At 43.6% G+C, this 18,644-nt stretch overlaps 1 protein-coding gene across 1 annotated transcript in view; it reads left to right on the forward strand.

Annotated features, from left to right (window-relative positions):
• zc3h13 (zinc finger CCCH-type containing 13) overlaps positions 1 to 18,644 on the forward strand; it is a 129,819-nt gene that overhangs the window by 88,948 nt on the left and 22,227 nt on the right. The window contains exons 14-15 of the mRNA XM_038802332.1: positions 4,455 to 5,459; positions 15,489 to 15,950. Of these exons, the coding sequence (XP_038658260.1) occupies positions 4,455 to 5,459; positions 15,489 to 15,950 (1,467 nt within the window). The remainder of the gene's footprint in view (positions 1 to 4,454; positions 5,460 to 15,488; positions 15,951 to 18,644) is intronic.

An 18,644-nucleotide genomic window follows, 5' to 3' on the forward strand; every position in this document is an offset into this window, starting at 1 on the left:
TAGTCCAGACCAATAAAAATGTTTTTGTATTTTAGCTTGAGTTTTCCTTCCTCCCAAATGACCTCCCACTGGTACCTCATGTGCAACTCGCAATACCTCCTTTCTATACCCTACTGGAAAACTACTTAATGAACCTCTGCCCACTTTTCATCTGCCTGCATATGTAAAGGTCTCCCATTTTCTCATCAAGACATCGCTTTTACGGCAATAACACTGGTATACACTCAGATTCCTCTTCTGTGCAGGCTTTCTGATACATCCTTTTTATTTATATATCTTTTTGTTGTAACTCCGCCAATTTTCCTGAACTAAAAATTTCTGCCTCATCCTCCACCTGTTCTTGTTCTTTTTCAATCATCTGATCAAAAATCGTTTCTGATAATTGCACTTCCACTTCATCTTCACTTTGATTTCTCCTCTTGTCTTAACCTGTGACTTTGCGACCTTGTTACTACACAATCCAGAAAAATCCCAGGATATTCGCCCTTCAACGCTTCAGTTGTCTGATTTTCCTCTTGCTTATCAACCACAGTAGGCATCACTCCCACCTGCGATCCAGCAATATCATTACCCAAGATAAACTGTATTCCTGGACAAGATAGTTTCTCTATTACTCCTACTACCACTTCACCACTCTTCACTGGACTTTCCAATCTTACCTTATATAATGGAACCTCTTCTCACCCTTAATTTCACATATTACCACCTTTTCTGGGAACATCCTTCCCAAATTACATAACTCCACATCTCTTAACATTAAAGATTGACTAGCTCCCGTATTTCTTAAAATTGTGACTTCCTTACCTGCTCCTCCTGATACACATGAGTAAACTTTACCCACACAAGTAAATTCTTTAAAGACATCTGGCACCTTCTTATCAATCACCTCTTGATCAGGTGTACAATTCTTTGCACCATCTTCGCTTAACTTGGGCTTTCCTTTACCACTTTAACACTTTAACAAACCCCACTGTCTTATCCTCTTTTACCACATCAGCCTTCCCAGTGCTTTTCTTCAACCACCAACACTGACTTTACATGTCCTAGTTTATTACAGTGAAAACATTTGAAACTTTTCATTTCTTTTCCACCCTCCTGGATTTTTAAAAATCTGAGGTATACTCTCCTTATTATCTCCCATCAGATCACCTTTACCTCTACCACTTGAGTATTTCTCATGTCAGTTTCTATCCCTCACAGGCTGAAACTGATGTCAGAAACCAAGCTTTGATTTATAAACTAATTTATAATCATCTACCATTTCTGCTGCTAATCTCGCAGTTTTAACCCTCTGCTCTTCCACATGAGTTCTCACTACATCAGGAATTGAATTTTTAAACTCCTCCAAAAGTATAATTTCTCTGAGAGCTTCATAAGTTTGGTCTATTTTCAAAGCCCTTATCCATCTCTCAGACTTACTGTTTGATCCTTTCAAACTCCATGTATGTTTGACCAAATTCTTTCCTTAAATTCCTAAACCTTTGTCTGTAGGCTTTAGGCGCTAGTTCATATGCACCTAAGATGGATTTTTTCACCTCCTCATACGTTCCAGATACCTCCTCCGGTAGTGATGCAAACACTTCACTAGCCCTACCTACCAGCTTAGTTTGAATCAGTAATACCCACATGTCCTGTGGCCATTTCATTTGTTTAGCCGCCTTCTCAAATGAAATGAAAAAGGCTTCTACCTCCTCATCAAACCTCGGCAATGCTTGAACATAATTAAATAGATCCCCACCAAGCCTTCGACTATGAAGCTCTTTCTCACTATCCTCAAACTGTACTCAAACTCTTTAAATCCACCAATTTTAACTGACTGTCATGCTTCATGGCCATTTTCCGAAGTTCAAACTCTCTCTCTTTTTCCTCTCTCTCTTTCATATTCAAACTCCTTTAATTCTTTCTCATGTTTCATTTGTAACTGAATTTTTGTCATTTCCAATGAGTCAGACTGTATCTCGGGCAACTTTAAATGCTTAGCCACCGTCATAATTACCTCATCTTTTCGCATTTTGTCAGGTAATGTTAACTGCAATGTTTTTGCAAAATCTAAGTCTGTTTTTAGTCTTGGTCCGTAAGGTACTGCATGTGATCGTCTCCACCCCCAAAAACTTCAGAGCCTCTGAAAGAGCCATTGTCCACAACACACTCCCTACTTAAACTGAAATACCACACCTGAAAAGCAACCACAATATGCTCACCCCTCACTGTCTTTAAGTTCACTAAGCCAATCCAATAGATAGACTATTATCCATCTCGAGCCCCCAATTTGTTATGGGCCAGGGTTTAGAGAACCCCAAAGTGTATCATGGAGTTCACCTGACCCACAATTTTTACTAGATTGTGGTATGGGGAGCACACGGCCCACTCTACAGGTGTGGTACAGCAGAAGCCGCAAAGGATTTTTGAAAACAAAACAATGTTTATTCTATGAACTCAAGTTAACCTTTTTAAAACATACAGTGAACATCTTAGCAACCATTAATTCAAATACAACCCCCAAAGAATACAACACTAAGAATCCTTAAGCTTTCCTCTTAACATCCATAAGACATAAATAAAAACCTTTTAACAGAAGTACATCTGGTTTAAATTCACTACTGAAAACAGTTATCACTCTGAATTCACAAAATGATCAAGGGATAGTCTTTACATGGCAGAGAGAACAACATTACACCTTCTCTGGCTGACTGCAGCTCCAACACTGAAACGGAACCCAAAAAACACAGACACACCAAGCTTTTCTCAAAGTGAAACCAAAAAGCAGAGCCAGAGCTCAGCTCCACCCACACTCTGACATCACGGCAGTAACATGAACAGACAAACATTTCTTAAAGTGACATTTTCATGACACTCTCTTTGAATTTATTCCAGAAACTTTGCTTTAGATTATGCTGCAGTAAGCTTTTATATTGGTCATGAACATCACAGCTGCTTGTCTGCATATTCTCTCTGCTGATCTGACCAACAGATGGAGGACTTCATTCTGAGTCTTCACTGGTATGGAAAGCTGTTGCCGTGGAGAACCGAGGATACAATAAGCATTGCCAGGGGTAAAAATGTTAAACTGCCATTTGCAGGTGGCTGTAAAATTGATTGGCCATATGGCAGTGTAGCTGAATTTATCCGATGCATTGTATCTGGGTGACAGCTGGGGAAATTGACTTAAAAATGGTTTGGATGCTTTCGTCATGTGGGAGATTTTTCAGAATGAACAACTTATGATAAATGTAATAATTTATTTCAAGGCTAAAATTGCACTATTTATGTGTAAGCTAATTGATCACCCATGGTATTGTTTATGGAGATGAAACTCTGGTTTTCAAATCTCAACTTTGGTTGACATTTGCTATCAAAATAAATTGAAGAGTTCCCCTATTATGAAAATTCCTATTCAAATGCCTCTTTGCATAAACCAGAGTAGCTTAACAAAAAAAAACACTACAGAACCATCCCCAAGAAACAGAGAGCAATTTGGACAGATAGTGCACACTTTGTCACACATTCCACCATCGAGTTTCACAACCAATGATCTTCTCACAACAAAATACTTAAATCCGACCTGATCGATGGTGTTGAAAGCTTTCAAGTCAATAAATGTCCGTATAAAAGTATTGATTTTTCACCTGCTGTCTGTAAATTGTCAGACACTTGGACCAATTTATTCTTGTGTGTCTTAATGCATCCTTTTGGTCCTATAGGGCCACCATTTCTCTCCAAATTGTATAGAATTACATTAATTAACAGCACAGAAATAAGTTATTTGACCCAATGCCACATAACCCTCCTTCCACCCTTCATCAAAGCTTATCTGCATGTCCATATATTTCTTTCTCCCTCACGTGCTTATCTAACTTTCCCCTAAAGGCATGTAAGCCAATCTGAACAATTCTACAAGTTCACCTTTCTAGCTATTCTTTGAATAAGGAAGTTTCTCCTGAATTCTTTGTTGCATTTATCAGTGATTGGGTAGAACAGCTTGTGCAGGCACCAAGTAAGAGGCACTGGGAGACCTGGTTAGGAAATTGTAGGTCTGTAGTACCAGATTGTCAGCCTTCTTTAATTAAAGAGGCCGTCAGCCTTGGTTTTGCATAGCGTGCTCCCTGTGCACTTCTCTACGTTGGCTATGTCCAACTATGAAATCAATTGTTAAATCTTTTGAATAGCTTCCTGAATTCAACTGGCAGTACTTTGGGGTGCACACAAATATATTAAAATGATTTTTTAAGTTTAAACAATAAATTGGATCTTGGTTTCTATTGACGTATTTCCACATGATACTTTTGGACCTGCATGGCAAGAAGCATGGTGATAAAAAGATAAACAAAATTATAATTTATACCCAAGATTCTGTGGGAGTAATGTCCAAATGCAGCAGAAGTGACTGGTACAGGTGTAGAATTAATTTGTTTAATGTTCCATTAGTTTCTGAATGAAATGCCTTTTTGTTTCAGGTGAAAAGCATCGGTTGTTGAGTCAGGTTGTACGCCCACAAGATTCTCGTGCCCTCAGCCCATCACGTATTACTGAAGACAGAACCAGCAGCTGGAAAGAGGATGACAGAAAGTTAGACAAAAAGGAAAACACAAAGAGGCGTGAAGACCATATGCTGAGAGAAAGAGTTGCTTCAGGGGACAAGCAAAGGGAGCATATTGCAGATCCTATTGAGAGCTCACGAGGCAGAGAGTTAGACAGCACCACTCACCATGTCGCTGAGGATAGGGAGGTACCTCTAGGACTACAAGAGTATGGTAAGAAAAAGACTAAAGGGCAACGAAAATCTCAGAAGAAAAACAAAAGGGATGAAGACTATGTATCTGAAAAGTACATTCCGGAGCCTGTAGTGGAGGAAACGCTGATTTTGTCACCCAAGAAGCCTCAGAAGAAAAAAAACGCTGAGAAAAAGCGAAAACGCTCTAAGGGTGATTCAGAGCCTTCTGATGAGGAAGTGGTCCCACAAGCCAAAAAATGGAAGGGGCCCCGGACTCCACCTGTAACACTAAAGGAAGAATCTGTAGAAGAAGTGGCTGAAAAGAGTGTTGAAGGTAACGCACAGGGCGGAGGTGATGTTGTTTTCAGTGACTGGTCAGATGGGGATGTGCCGGATCGTGAGGAAAGTATAATTTCTGACAAGAGTGTTGATGAAACTCGAAAGAAAGGTCACAGAAATAAGGTGGAGAAAATAGAACTTCCGACCGTGGCTGACGATCGACCCAGTAAAACTGAAGAACACAAACGAAGCAGCAGTCTTGGCAGTAATCGAAGTAGGACTTCAAGTCGTTTGCGATCACCGTCCAATGAATCTACCCATCGCAGTGGAGATGACCAGAGTGGCGGACGAAGACTGCAGCAAGGAACATCGAAAGATGGGCAGAAATATCGAAGTATCGAGTCTGGTGAGCGGAAATCCCGAATAGATCAGCTCAGACGTGGGGAACCCAGCCGCAGCACCTCCTCAGGTAATAAGATTTTGACCTTCCCTTTACTTAGAAGCATGTGTGTGTTGAAATATACAAAGTTGACTGGTATCTTTAACATTGAAAAATCGCAACAGAGTGTAAAAAACTTTGGTGTAAAGAAATATGCAGAATGCTGTGGATAGATTTACCATTAGTGAAGCAGTAATCTATTAGATCTAGGATCCTGAATAAATCTATACAATGAATGATTGTACTTGAGAATATTAGAAAGGTTTATTCCATTGTTACAACATAAATGTCAGTGTTTATTAAAAGCTTTAATAATACTATTGAACAGGACCTCCAGTGGTCGTACTTTTGGTGGCTCCCGCTCAAGGTGGATTTTTTGTTGGTCCTTCCCCGTCCGTATGGGGGTTTTGTTTACAAAAGGGAAGGTAATACTCCTCTGGTGAGAAGTGTCATGAGAATCATAGAATTTACAGTGCAGAAGGAGGCCATTCGACCCATCGATTGAGCTGGGGGGCGGAGGGTGTGAACATGGGAAAGAGTGAGGTGTTCTCGATCAATGCCAGAGGGCAGGAAAGGAGATATTGGGAGTTGCCATTTAGGGCGGTGGGGACGAGCTTCAGGTACCTAGATATTCAAGTGACTTGGAACTGGGCCCAGCTGCATAGACTGAACATGGCTTGATTGGTGGAGGGGATGAGGATGGATTTGGGATGTTTTTCTGCTGTCGCTGGCTGGGCAGGTACAGACAGTGAAAATGACAGTGCTGTCTAGGATTCGGTTTGTGTTTCAGAACCTCCCTATCTTTGTCCCCAAGTCTTTATTTCTAAGGAAAGTCAATTGTCTAATCTCCAGGTTTGTGTGGGTGGGGAAGGTCTGGAGTGCTTTTTTGGCGGGGGGAGGGGGGGGGGGGGGGGTGTTGGAGTTACCGAATTTGATTAATTATTATTGGGTGGCAAATATTGCAATGGTGAGGAAATGAGCTGTGGAGGAGAGGTTGGTCTCGGGAGGATTGAGGCAGCAGCATGTAGGGGTACGGGTTTGAGGGCTTTGATGCTGGCGCCTTTGCCATGCGGGGGAAGTGTAGGCAGCACTTGGGGTTGGAGGATATGTTGTTGTTGGCGCTGATTTGCAACAAACATAGGTTCTTACCAGCGCGGCTGGATGCAGGGTTCCGGAATTGGCGGCAGGTGGGGATTGAGTACTTCAGGGACTTGCGCGTAAATGGGAAGAGGAGCTCGGAGGGGGGGTGGGGGCTAGGAAGTGGGCTGAGGCATTGCAGAGGATGAACGCATCCTCGTCGTGTGCAAGGTTAAGCCTCATCCAGTTTAAAGTGGTGCATAGGGCTCACATGACGGTGGTAAGGATGAGCAAGTTCTTTGGGGGGTGAAGATAAGTGTGTGCGGTGCACGGGGAGGCACACGAGTCATGTCCAAATGTCTGGGCATGTCCAAGATTGAGGGGGTTCTGGTAGGGGTTCTCGGACGTGAAGTCTGAGTTGCTGGGTGTGGGGATGGTTCCGTATCCAGAGGTGGCAATATTTGGTGTGTCAGAAGACCCGGGTGACCGGGGCGGGATAGGGGGAGAGGCCAATCATTGGCCTATGTCTCCCTGATAGCCCGAAGACGGATTTTGCTGTGGTGACGGGACTCGGAGCCGCCGAACGCAGAGGTTGAGCGACCTGGCAGAATACTTGAGGTTGGAGGTCAAGTTTGCTCTGCGGGGGTCGTTAGAGGGGTTTGCCCAGAGGTGGAAACCATTAATTGATTTCTTCAAGGAGAATTGAGAATTGGGGGGTCAGCAAGGGGGGGGGGGGGGGGAAGAGGGATAAAATGGAGAAAGTAGGACGTGGTGGGGTTTGGTGTCAAGGGGTCTGAAGGGTTGTGGTTGTTTATTGGGTTGATGTGTTCTTATGATATTCTGTGTATATTTGTTAAATGCCTTGAATAAAAATATATATGCTTTTTAAAAATAGTATTGAACAATGGAATTTCCCTTTGTCACATTGCAATTGTCCTTGATTACCAGGATGTCTAATGGTGCAAAGCTTTGCAGAAAATATTACCTCAGTACACGCACGCAACCAATCTCCTTCTATTTGATATAAATGTAACCTGTTAATCCCGCCAAGGTTAGCATAATTTTAATGTTGTTTGTCTTGTACTTGTCTTCGTTCCCATGCCCCAGGGTATCACTGAAATGAAAAATCGCTTATTGTCACGAGTAGGCTTCAATGAAGTTACTATGAAAAGCCCCTAGTCGCCACTGTACGCTTAAGACCAAATATTTGGGCATCTTTCTTTATCAACCAAGGTGGAAATTCTGCTCTACTCTGTACAACACTGCAGGTAGAATTTAGAATAAATAGGTGATCATTTTAATTGTCTGTTTGAACAATAGCTGTCATCTCAGTAGTTTAGGTTTTGCACTGGAGTGCTGAACTTGGTGCATTTGAGTGCTACAGTGAGAGTTTGGTGACTGAGGGAGTTAGGTGAGGAGGGAGCAAGGTACTCCTTTCATTTCATTTCCGCAAAGAGCGAGAAGGGAGCCAAGAGTTTACAAAGTGCAGCTGACTGCGAGCAGAGTCAGAGGGCGGAGGTCCAGTTGGTCTACAGGACAGCTATATTCTGTAAAGTAAGAGGGGATGGAGGCTAGGGCAGTTGCATGCTCCTCCTGTAGGATGTGGGTGGTGAGGGATACCACCGGTGTCCCCGCTGACTATACGTGCGGGAAGTGCACCCAACGCCAGCTCCTCAAAGACCGTGTTAGGAGTCTGTGGTCGCGAGCGAGACTCCCGGAAGGTATGTTGCCTCCCGGGTGCCAGGGCCAGGGATTTCTCGGATCATGTCTTCAGGATCCTGAAGGGGGAGGGTGAGCAGCCAGAAGTCGTGGTGCACATTGGTACCAACGACATAGGTAGGAAATGGGGTGTGGAGGTAATAAACATGTTTAGGGAGTTAGGCTGGACGTTAAAGGCCAGGACAGACAGAGTTGTCATCTCTGGTTTGTTGCCGGTGCCACGTGATAGCGCGGCTAGGAATAGGGAGAGAGTGCAGTTGAACACGTGGCTGCAGGAATGGTGTAGGAGGGAGGGCTTTGGGTATTTGGATAATTGGAGCGCATTCTGGGGAAGGTGGGACCTGTACAAGCAAGACGGGTTGCATCTGAACCAGAGGGGCACCAATATCCTGGGAGGGAGGTTTTCTAGTACTCTTCAGGAGGGTTTAAACTAATTTGGCAGGGGAATGGGAACTGGATTTCTAGTCCAGCAACTAAGGAAGCCGATATTCAGGATGCCAAAGCGTGTAGTGGCGCAGTGGGGAAGGTAACGCTGACAAAGGAGAGTACTTGCAGGCAAGGAAATGGGTTGAAGTGTGCATACTTCAACGCAAGAAGCATCAGGAATAAGGTGGGTAAACTTAAGGCATGGATCAGTACTTGGGACTACGATGTGGTGGCCATCATGGAAACTTGGATAGAAGAGGGGCAGAAATGGTTGTTGGAGGTCCCTGGTTATAGATGTTTCAACAAGATTAGGGAGGGTGGTAAAAGAGGTGGGGGGGTGGCATTGTTAATTAGAGATAGTATAACAGCTGCAGAAAAGCAGTTCGAGGAGGATCTGCCTACTGAGGTAGTATGGGTTGAAGTCAGAAATAGGAACGGAGCAGTCACCTTGTTGGGAGTTTTCTATAGGCCCCCAATAGCAGCAGAGATGTGGAGGAACAGATTGGGAAACAGATTTTGGAAAGGTGCAGAAGTCACAGGGTAGTAGTCATGGGTGACTTCAACTTCCCAAACATTGAGTGGAAACTCTTTAGATCAAATAGTTTGGATGGGGTGGTGTTTGTGCAGTGTGTCCAGGAAGCTTTTCAAACACAGTATGTAGATTGTCTGACCAGAGGGGAGGCCATATTGGATTTGGTATTTGCTAATGAACCAGGGCAGGTGATAGATTTCTTAGTGGGGGAGCATTTTGAAGGTAGTGACCACAATTCTGTGACTTTCATTTTAGTGATGGAGAGGAATATGTGTGTGCAACAGGGCAAGGTTTACAATTGGGGAAGGGTAAATACAATGCTGTCAGACAAGAATTGAAGTGCATAAGTTGGGAACATAGGCTGTCAGGGAAGGACACAAGTGAAATGTGGAACTTGTTCAAGGAACAGGCACTGCGTGTCTTTGATATGTATGTCCCTGTCAGGCAGGGAAGAGATGGTCGAGTGAGGGAACCATGGTTGACAAGAGAGGTTGAATGTCTTGTTAAGAGGAAGAAGGATATTAACCCTGACAAGTGTGAGGTTGTCCATTTTGGAAGGACAAATATGAATGTGGAATACAGGGTTAACGGTAGGGTTCTTGGCAATGTAGAGGAGCAGAGAGATCTTGGGGTCTATGTTCATAAATCTTTGAAAGTTGCCACTCAAGTGGATGGAGCTGTGAAGAAGGCCTATGGTGTGCTAGCGTTCATTAGCAGAGGGATTGAATTTAAGAGCCGTGAGGTGATGATGCAGCTGTACAAAACCTTAGTACGACCACATTTGGAGTACTGTGTGCAGTTCTGGTCACCTCATTTTAGGAAGGATGTGGAAGCTTTGGAAAAGGTGCAAAGGAGATTTACCAGGATGTTGCCTGGAATGGAGAGTAGGTCTTACGAGGAAAGGTTGAGGGTGCTAGGCCTTTTCTCATTAGAACGGAGAAGGATGAGGGGCGACTTGATAGAGGTTTATAAGATGATCAGGGGAATAGATAGAGTAGACAGTCAGAGACTTTTCCCCGGGTGGAACAAACCATTACAAGGGGACATAAATTTAAGGTAAATGGTGGAAGATATAGGGGGGATGTCAGAGGTAGGTTCTTTACCCAGAGAGTAGTGGGGGCATGGAATGCACTGCCTGTGGAAGTAGTTGAGTCGGAAACGTTAGGGACCTTCTAGCGGCTATTGGATAGGTACATGGATTATGGTAGAATAATGGAGTGTAGATTAATTTGTTCTTAAGGGCCGCACAGTAGCATTGTGGATAGCACAATTGCTTCACAGCTCCAGGGTCCCAGGTTCGATTTCGGCTTGGGTCACTGTGTGGAGTCTGCACATCCTTCCCGTGTGTGCGTGCGTTTCCTCCGGGTGCTCCGGTTTCCTCCCACAGTCCAAAGATGTGCAGGTTGGGTGGATTGGCCATGATAAATTGCCCTTGGTGTCCAAAGTTCTATGATCTATGATTAACCTAGGACAAAAGTTCGGCACAACATTGTGTGCCGAAGGGCCTGTTCTGTGCTGTATTTCTCTATGTTCTATGTTTAGCTCAACCATTGAGCAACTGAAACACGCTGCTTGGGAAGATCTCAGCTTTTGTGCCCAGTGCTGTTAGCTGATCTTCACAAGGAAACTCAACTTGGCTTAGGTACCCCATCTGAAGTACTAAAGACAAAATTAACATTGATTTCCTTGCTTCTGATCACTATCTAGTCTCATCTGACTAGACATGTGAATATCAGATTAAACTACTTGTTTAGCTGGATGCCTGATGTGCTTACAAACCCATCATGATGCTGAAGAATGTCCAAACCAAACTACTGAGAAGTTGACCCAGGCAGAGATTTTGCCCGCCAGGCATAGTGTTCACTGACTCCAGGCATAAGGAAGCAGCTGATGAGCGTAAGCCTAAAGAATTTTGGGAGTACTTTGACTGGAGGCGTCGGATATGTTCAGGCAGTTCTGCTGGACTTCGACCAACAATTGCACACCCTCTTGATACAGAGTGCGAATCGGATTTCTGCTCTTTGTCTAGCCAGGATTATTACCCTATCCATAGGACTTTGCCCTATGTGGCGGACAGTAGGAAGCATTCCAGCCCCCAACATGCCTGGGTGACTGCTTACATCCTCTTTAGTGACTTTTTGTTCCTCTCCCCCACTTCGCTTTGCACCTTCTAAGTAATAAGTGACCTCCCTATTCAGTCTGTCAAAAATGTTCGACCTCTCATTTATCAATGTTGATCTCATTTGCCAATTGTTTGGAAGTTTATTTGTGTCCTCCTATAATAGTCAGTATTGACTGTTCAATCACGCCCCCCACCCCAACACACCTAATTTGGTGTCATTGCAAATTTAGACAGTGTTTTTGATTACAAAGTCTAAACCATTATTCTAAATTGTGAACAACAATGGAGAAATAATGCCTCTGCTGCCTCTTCCTTAGCTTCTTTCAAAATAACGTGGATTAGGGCAGCACGGTGGCACAGTGGGTTAGCCCTGATGCCTCACGGCGCCAAGGTCCCAGGTTCGATCCCAGCTCTGGGTCCATGTGAAGTTTGCACATTCTCCCCGTGTTTGCGTGGGTTTCGCCCCGACAACCCAAAGATGTGCAGGGTAGTTGGATTGGCCACGCCAATCCAAAAAAATACACCCAAAAAAATAATTGGGTACTCTAAATGTATTTTGTAAAATTAAAATAAAATAACGTGGATGCAATCCAATGGGCCGAGGGTTCCAAAAGCAGGTGTTCCTTGATTTAAAAAAATAAATAACGCCACAGACTTTTTTGTTTTGTTTTAATTGATTGCCAGCAACTTCATGAAGAATCTTCTGTCAATTTTGTGCTACTTTTTGACATTGGCTCATCGGTAAATTATGAATGCCTGCACCATGTTTCCAGAACTAATTGCATCTTTAACAGGCAATGGTTTTAAAAGAGCATCTTTAATAAACTATTGATTTTTGTTTCTTTCAATTACTTTTCTTTCGGAATTTTCTTTCTTAACAAAGTTAAAGGTGTTTGCCTTGGGAAATGAAACAATTTCCTTTCATACATCAAACATTCCTAGATTAGAACAGGGTTAAATTCTCTTTGCTCTACAATATGCCTCACCTCAATTTCAGAATTAAAATAACAACAAAAAGGAATTGGATTTCTATGGTGCCTTTCATGACCTCTGAGTCTGACTGCCCCAAAGCACTTTTGTAACCAATGAAGAACTTATTAAGTATTACTTCCACTGACTCCAGCATGTTGCCACCACCAAATACATCTTCCCCTCACTCTCTCGTGTCAGCATTTTTCAGAGACCGTTCCTTCCGGGATACCCCTGTCCACTCCTCCATCACCCCAAGCATCTCACCTCTTCCCACGGGACCTTCCCATGCATTCGGAGAAGGTGTAACACCTGCCTCTTTACCTCCTCCCTTCTCACCATCCAAAGGCCTGAACATTCTTTTCAATAAGGCAGCCCTTAGAACATAGAACAGTACAGCACAGAACAGGCCCTTCGGCCCTCAATGTTGTGCCGAGCAATGATCACCCTACTCAAACCCACGTATCCACTCTATACCCGTAACCCAACAACCCCCCCCTTAACCTTACTTTTTAGGACACTACGGGCAATTTAGCATGGCCAATCCACCTAACCCGCACATCTTTGGATTGTGGGAGGAAACCGGAGCACCCGGAGGAAACCCACGCACACACGGGGAGGACGTGCAGACTCCGCACAGACAGTGACCCGGCCGGGAACAACCTGGGACCCTGGAGCTGTGAAGCATTGACGCTAACCACCATGCTACCGTTGTGAATTGCGCTTTCACGTATCTGATCGTCAGTCCAGAAGTAAAACACTCGAACACGTCAGTAACGAATATTCGTTTATTTACGGCCGGGACAAATCTCTAAGCAGTCGGGTAACCACCTTCGAGAAGTGCCAAAATCCCAGAATAAGGACGGTATCTTTATACATCTTACAGCTTAGGGGTGGTCCCTTTAAATTCCTAGATACACCTATGATTTGGCAAGGATCCAGAACATGTACATATATGGAATTATTCTTCGAGGTCGGGAGGTTATTTTTGACATAATCATTAGCACAAGTCACTATCAATATTAATACAAAGGTTTTTGTATCCCATGGCCATATGGCTCAACTCACTCCAAAGACAGTCCCTCTTACATTTCAATGTTTATTTGTTCCAACTGGTCAAACGAGCTTAATTATGTTATCTCTGCAATAAAGTAACGGTTCCCATTCATTCCATTCTTTGCCTTTTTGACCTCTCTGCTTTTACAGATACGGGTCAGAACATTAATTAGTACCAATGCCACACTCCCTATATTCCATCCCATAACCTTCTGACATCTTTGCTTTTACAGATGCCGGTCAGACACACTCCCTTTATTTCATCCCTTGACCTGTTGACATCTCTTTCACAGAGCTTTTCAGAACTGTTATATTAACCCTATCAGCGAAGTTCCAAATGAAATCCACTTCTACACCGTGCTGCCTTCACCCCTTCAATCTCGTCTATTGCATTTGCTGCTCCCAATGCAGTCTACTCTACATTGGAGAGACAGGGACAGCACAGTAGCATTGTGGATAGCACAACTGCTTCACAGCTCCAGGGTCCCAGGTTCGATTCCGGCTTGGGTCACTGCCTGTGCGGAGTCTGCACATCCTCCCCGTGTGTGCGTGGGTTTCCTCCGGTTTCCTCCCACAGTCCAAAGATGTGCAGGTTAGGTGGATTGGCCCTGATAAATTGCCCTTAGTGTCCTAAATTGGTTACTGGGTTATGGGGATAAGGTGGTGGTGTTGACCTTGGGTAGGGTGCTCTTTCCAAGAGCCGGTGCAGACTCGATGGGCCGAATGGCCTCCTTCTGCACTGTAAATTCTATGAGAATAAATGCAGACTGGGTGACCGCTTTGCAGAACACCTTACCTATGTTCTGCCATTTAACACATTCTAATATCGTTATGTGCTGCCATCAACAGCCTTCTTAGCCTTAATCACCCCAATTTACATTCCCTTTGTCTTTCTGCCCATGACTTCTTTGTCAATTTCCACCTACCGCTGGCCCTCTTTTCAGCCCCACTGCTTCACGACCCCCCCAACCCCACAACAGTATAAATCTGACCCTATTTCCAGTTCTCTCCAGCTTTGACAAAGTGTCATCCAGACTCGAAACGTTAGCTTCCTTCTCTCTCCACAGATGCTGTCAGACCTGCTGAGATTGTCCAGTGTTTTCTGATTTTGTTTCAGATTTTAGCATGCACGGTAATTTGCTTTTAACTTATTAAGCATAATGTCTGGAAAGCACAGCAGCCCATTTGCAGCCAGCAGCTCCAAGAACATGGTGATAATGATCAGATGATCTGTTTCAGTGATGCTGGTTGAGGGATACATTTTGGGCAGGAGGCAAGAACTCTTCAAAATAGTATCATGGGATTTTTTACATCCTCCTGAGAGTACAGACAGGGCCTTGGTATAACCCTCTCCATCCAAAAGACATTTCTTATTGTGCCAGTGTGAAACTTTCCGATTTCCTACACCTGCCTCCTAGTTTTTTGCTAATTTAGTGCCTGTTATGCTGAATTAGTATTGATCATGTGGAAAATAGAAAAATGAATATGATTCAGCAGGGTGCATAGTTCTGGAATTAAGGATGTGACACTGTCCTTGGAGAGTTTAACTGTTAATCATGCCCATGCTTTTCCGGATGTTAGAGCACACGCTGTCGATATTGCTTTCCAACACTGAAGGGACGATCCCAAAATTAACATGCCGACTACTGGAACATTGTTAACTAATCTAGAAAGTTAACTTGCCAATTTTCTTTGGTGTTCAGAGATGCCAAAGGATGATATGCCATCAATAAGAAAATAAGGTTTGGCAAACATTTATCCCTGCAACCTTTAGCGTGATAATGCAGAAACCAGTAGCATGTTGTGATGCACTAGTTAAATTAAAAGAGCTTTATATTACAACAAGAACATTCTGAAATTGAAAGCGATAGATTAAACTGTTGGTTGGAATGTAATTTGTTTTCTAAATTTATTTATTGATTCGACTGTTCAGTTTTTATTTAAGGGCCTGATTTGTCTGATGGATTTGCTGCTGAACATACAGTTGTGTAACTGTAGCTATTGATTGAGGAAAGGCAACAGAATGTGTCGTCATGTAGCTGGTCAAAATAGCTTGTACTTTGCAATCTTGATGAATAATAAGTCTATTTCATGGAAAAATACTTTCCGAAGTTTATTTTCATTTGACTGATTCATGTGATTTTAATGTGTTTTATAGATCGGCAAGATTCAAGGAGTCACAGCTCTCGACGAAGTTCCCCTGAATCTGACCGACAAGGACGCTCCAGGGCTGGATCCTTTGAGAGTAGAGAAAAGTTGCCGGAGAGTGAACATGACCGAGATCGAGAACGGCGCGACAGAAGGGAATGGGAGCGGGATGGGGAACACCGGGACTGGGTGAAGACCAGGGACAGAAATAGAGACCGACGAAGAGAGGCCAACAAGGAGAGAGAGAAACCACCGGCAGAATCGCCTGATAAAGACAAAGAACGAACTGTAGAAGCTGCTTCCATATTGGAACAGCCTCGAGTAGAACCAAGACCAGGAAGAGAAACTGAGAAACAATTAGAGCAAGTTGATTCTGCAGCAGTAATAAGCTGTGAAAAAGATGTAAAGGAGATGGTGAAAGAGCCAGAGAATGAAGAGATACAAGCTGATGAGCCCATTGACAGCATTGAAGGTAGTGTTTAATTACAGAACAGAGAAAATTTGCTTAAAACTCTGAACTGAACCAAGCATTAATTGACGATGCATATGTTTTTATAAACGTGAGAAAATCATTGGAGAATTATCTTGCCCATTGTTCCCTGCACTTTCTAGTGGCTGGTTATAAAGTGCCATTGAAGGGTTTTGATAGAATAAATAGAGAGAAATTGGTCCACTGGCTGAAGGGTCAGTAACCAGAGGACACAGATTTACGTTAATTGACATAGAGCTCGAGTTTTATGTGGTGAATTATTATGGTCTGAAATGCATTGCCTGAAATGATGGTGGATACGAGTATATTAATAACTTTCAAAATGGAATTGATAAATGCTTGAAAATGTGCGAGTTACAGGGCTATGGGTTATTGTGGAAAGTAGAAGGGAGTGGGGCTTAGCTGGCATCGTGACAATTGACTGAATGGCGGTCTCCTCAACTGGTTTCTATGATTGATGAAGGCCTGGGGGGGGGACAGCTCATTCTGTGCAATTTTTAATAAGTTATAGGTGATATTAACAGAGATCTGAGAGGTGGCTTGCTATTTCTCTTGAAATAAACAAATCCCACCAACACTGCCAAAATGCTGCAGAGTTGCTTCAAAGCATAGCTGATACCTCAATATGATTTGCTCCATTGTTTACAAAATGAAATGGAAGGCATATAAATGTGAATATTTTAAAAGTTTTGTCACTGTATCTTAATAACTTGCATTGATGTGGCACCTTTAATGCAGAAAGTTCCCCCGGCACGACATGTAGCATAGTCAGCCAAAATTAGAAACTAAGCTGAAAAGAGGTGTCTTTGAAGAAAGGCCTTAAAATTGGAGAAGTGGGGAGATTTGGCGAGGATTTCCAATCGGCCTAGATGGCTGAAAGTGCGGCTGTTCAATGGGATGAATGGATTAGCAGGTTTACAAGAGGACAGAGTAAGAAAAGTATTACATTGTCAGAGCTTTGCAAGACTGGCTAAAGCTATGAGAGTAGGGAAGGCAAGGTCTTGAAAGGATTCTCAATGTTTTCAGACTGTTTTGGACCTTCTTATTTCTGCCTCCATAACATTGCCTAACTTCAACCCTATCGCAGTTCATCTGAAACCCTCGTTCATGTCTTTGTTACCTCAGAAGAACAAAGAAAATTACAGCACAAGAGAAGGCCCTTCGGCCCTCCAAGCCTGCACCGACCATGCTGCCTGTCTGAACTAAAAACCCTCACCTCCCAGGGACCATATCCCTCTATTCCCATCCTATTCATGTATTTGTCAAGACGCCCCTTAAAACTCACTATCGTATCTGCTTCCACTAGCCCCCTCAACCCCCCACCAGCGAGTTCCAGGCACCCGCCACCCTCTGTGAAAAAAAATTGCCTCGTACATCTCCTTTAAACTTTATCCCTCGCACCTTAAACCTATGCTCCCAAAACCACCTTTTTGATCTCGACATGACCCAAACTATCTATACAGCCTCCCACAGACTCATCATCCACCAAATCCTTCTCTTTGGTGAATACTGACACAAAGTACTCATTTAACACCTCGCCAATTTCCTCTGGATCCACGCATAGATTTCCTTCCCTCTCCTTGAGTGGACCAACCCTCTCCCTGGCTACCTTTTTGTTCTTTATGTATGTATAAAAAGCCATGGGATTTTCCTTAATCCTGCTGGCCAATGACTTTTTGTGACCCCTTTTAGCCCTCCTGGCTCCTTGCTTAAGTTTCTTTCTACTTTCCTTGTATTCCACACTTGCTTTGCGTGTTCCCAGCCTCCTAAGCCTTAACAAATGCTTCCTTTTTCTTTTTGACTCGGCTCACAATATCTCTCGTTATCCAAGGTTCCCGAAACTTGCCATACTTATCCTTCATCCTTACAGGAACGTGCCAGTCCTGAATTCCTATCAACTTGCAGAACTTGCCCTCAAACATCTGCCCCAATCTACATTCTTCAGTTCCTGCCTAATATTGGTGTAATTAGCCTTCCCCAATTTACCACCTTCACCCGAGGACTGCACTTATCTGAGGCTCCTTCCCTAGTTTGACTATCTACATACTGTTTCATAAAATCATAGAATTTTCAGTGTAGAAGGAGGCTGTTCGGCCCATCGAGTCTGCACCGGTCCTCAGAAAGAGCACCCCATCCAAGCCCACACCCCCCACCCCATCTCTGTAACCCAGTAATCCCACCTACGCCTTTCAAGAAGCCCTCCTGGATATTCCTTACAAACTCTGCCCCATCCACGCCCCTAGCACTGAGTCCCAGTGAATATTGGGGAAGTTAAAATCACCCACCACAACAAACCTGTTACTTTTACACCATGCCAAAATCTGCCTACATATCTGCTCCTCTATCTCCCGCTGGCTGTTGGGAGGCCACTAGTAAACCCCCAACATTGTAACTACACCCTTCATATTCCTGAGCTCTACCATATTGCCTCGCAGTATGAGCCCTCCGAGGTGTTCTCCCTCAGTGCAGCTGTGATTATCCTTAACCAGTTGTGCAACTCCTCCACCCCTTTTACATCCCCCTCTATCTCGCCTGAAACATGTGTATCCTGGAACGTTAAGCTGCCAATCCTGTCCTTCCCTTAATCAAGTCTGTAATGGCAACAACATCACAGTTCCAAGTTCTAATCCAAGCTCTAAATTCATCTGTTTTACCTGTTACACTTCTCCGATTAAA

Source organism: Scyliorhinus canicula, chromosome 7 (assembly GCF_902713615.1).
Source record: "Scyliorhinus canicula chromosome 7, sScyCan1.1, whole genome shotgun sequence".
NCBI classification, from domain to species: Eukaryota; Metazoa; Chordata; class Chondrichthyes; order Carcharhiniformes; family Scyliorhinidae; genus Scyliorhinus; species Scyliorhinus canicula.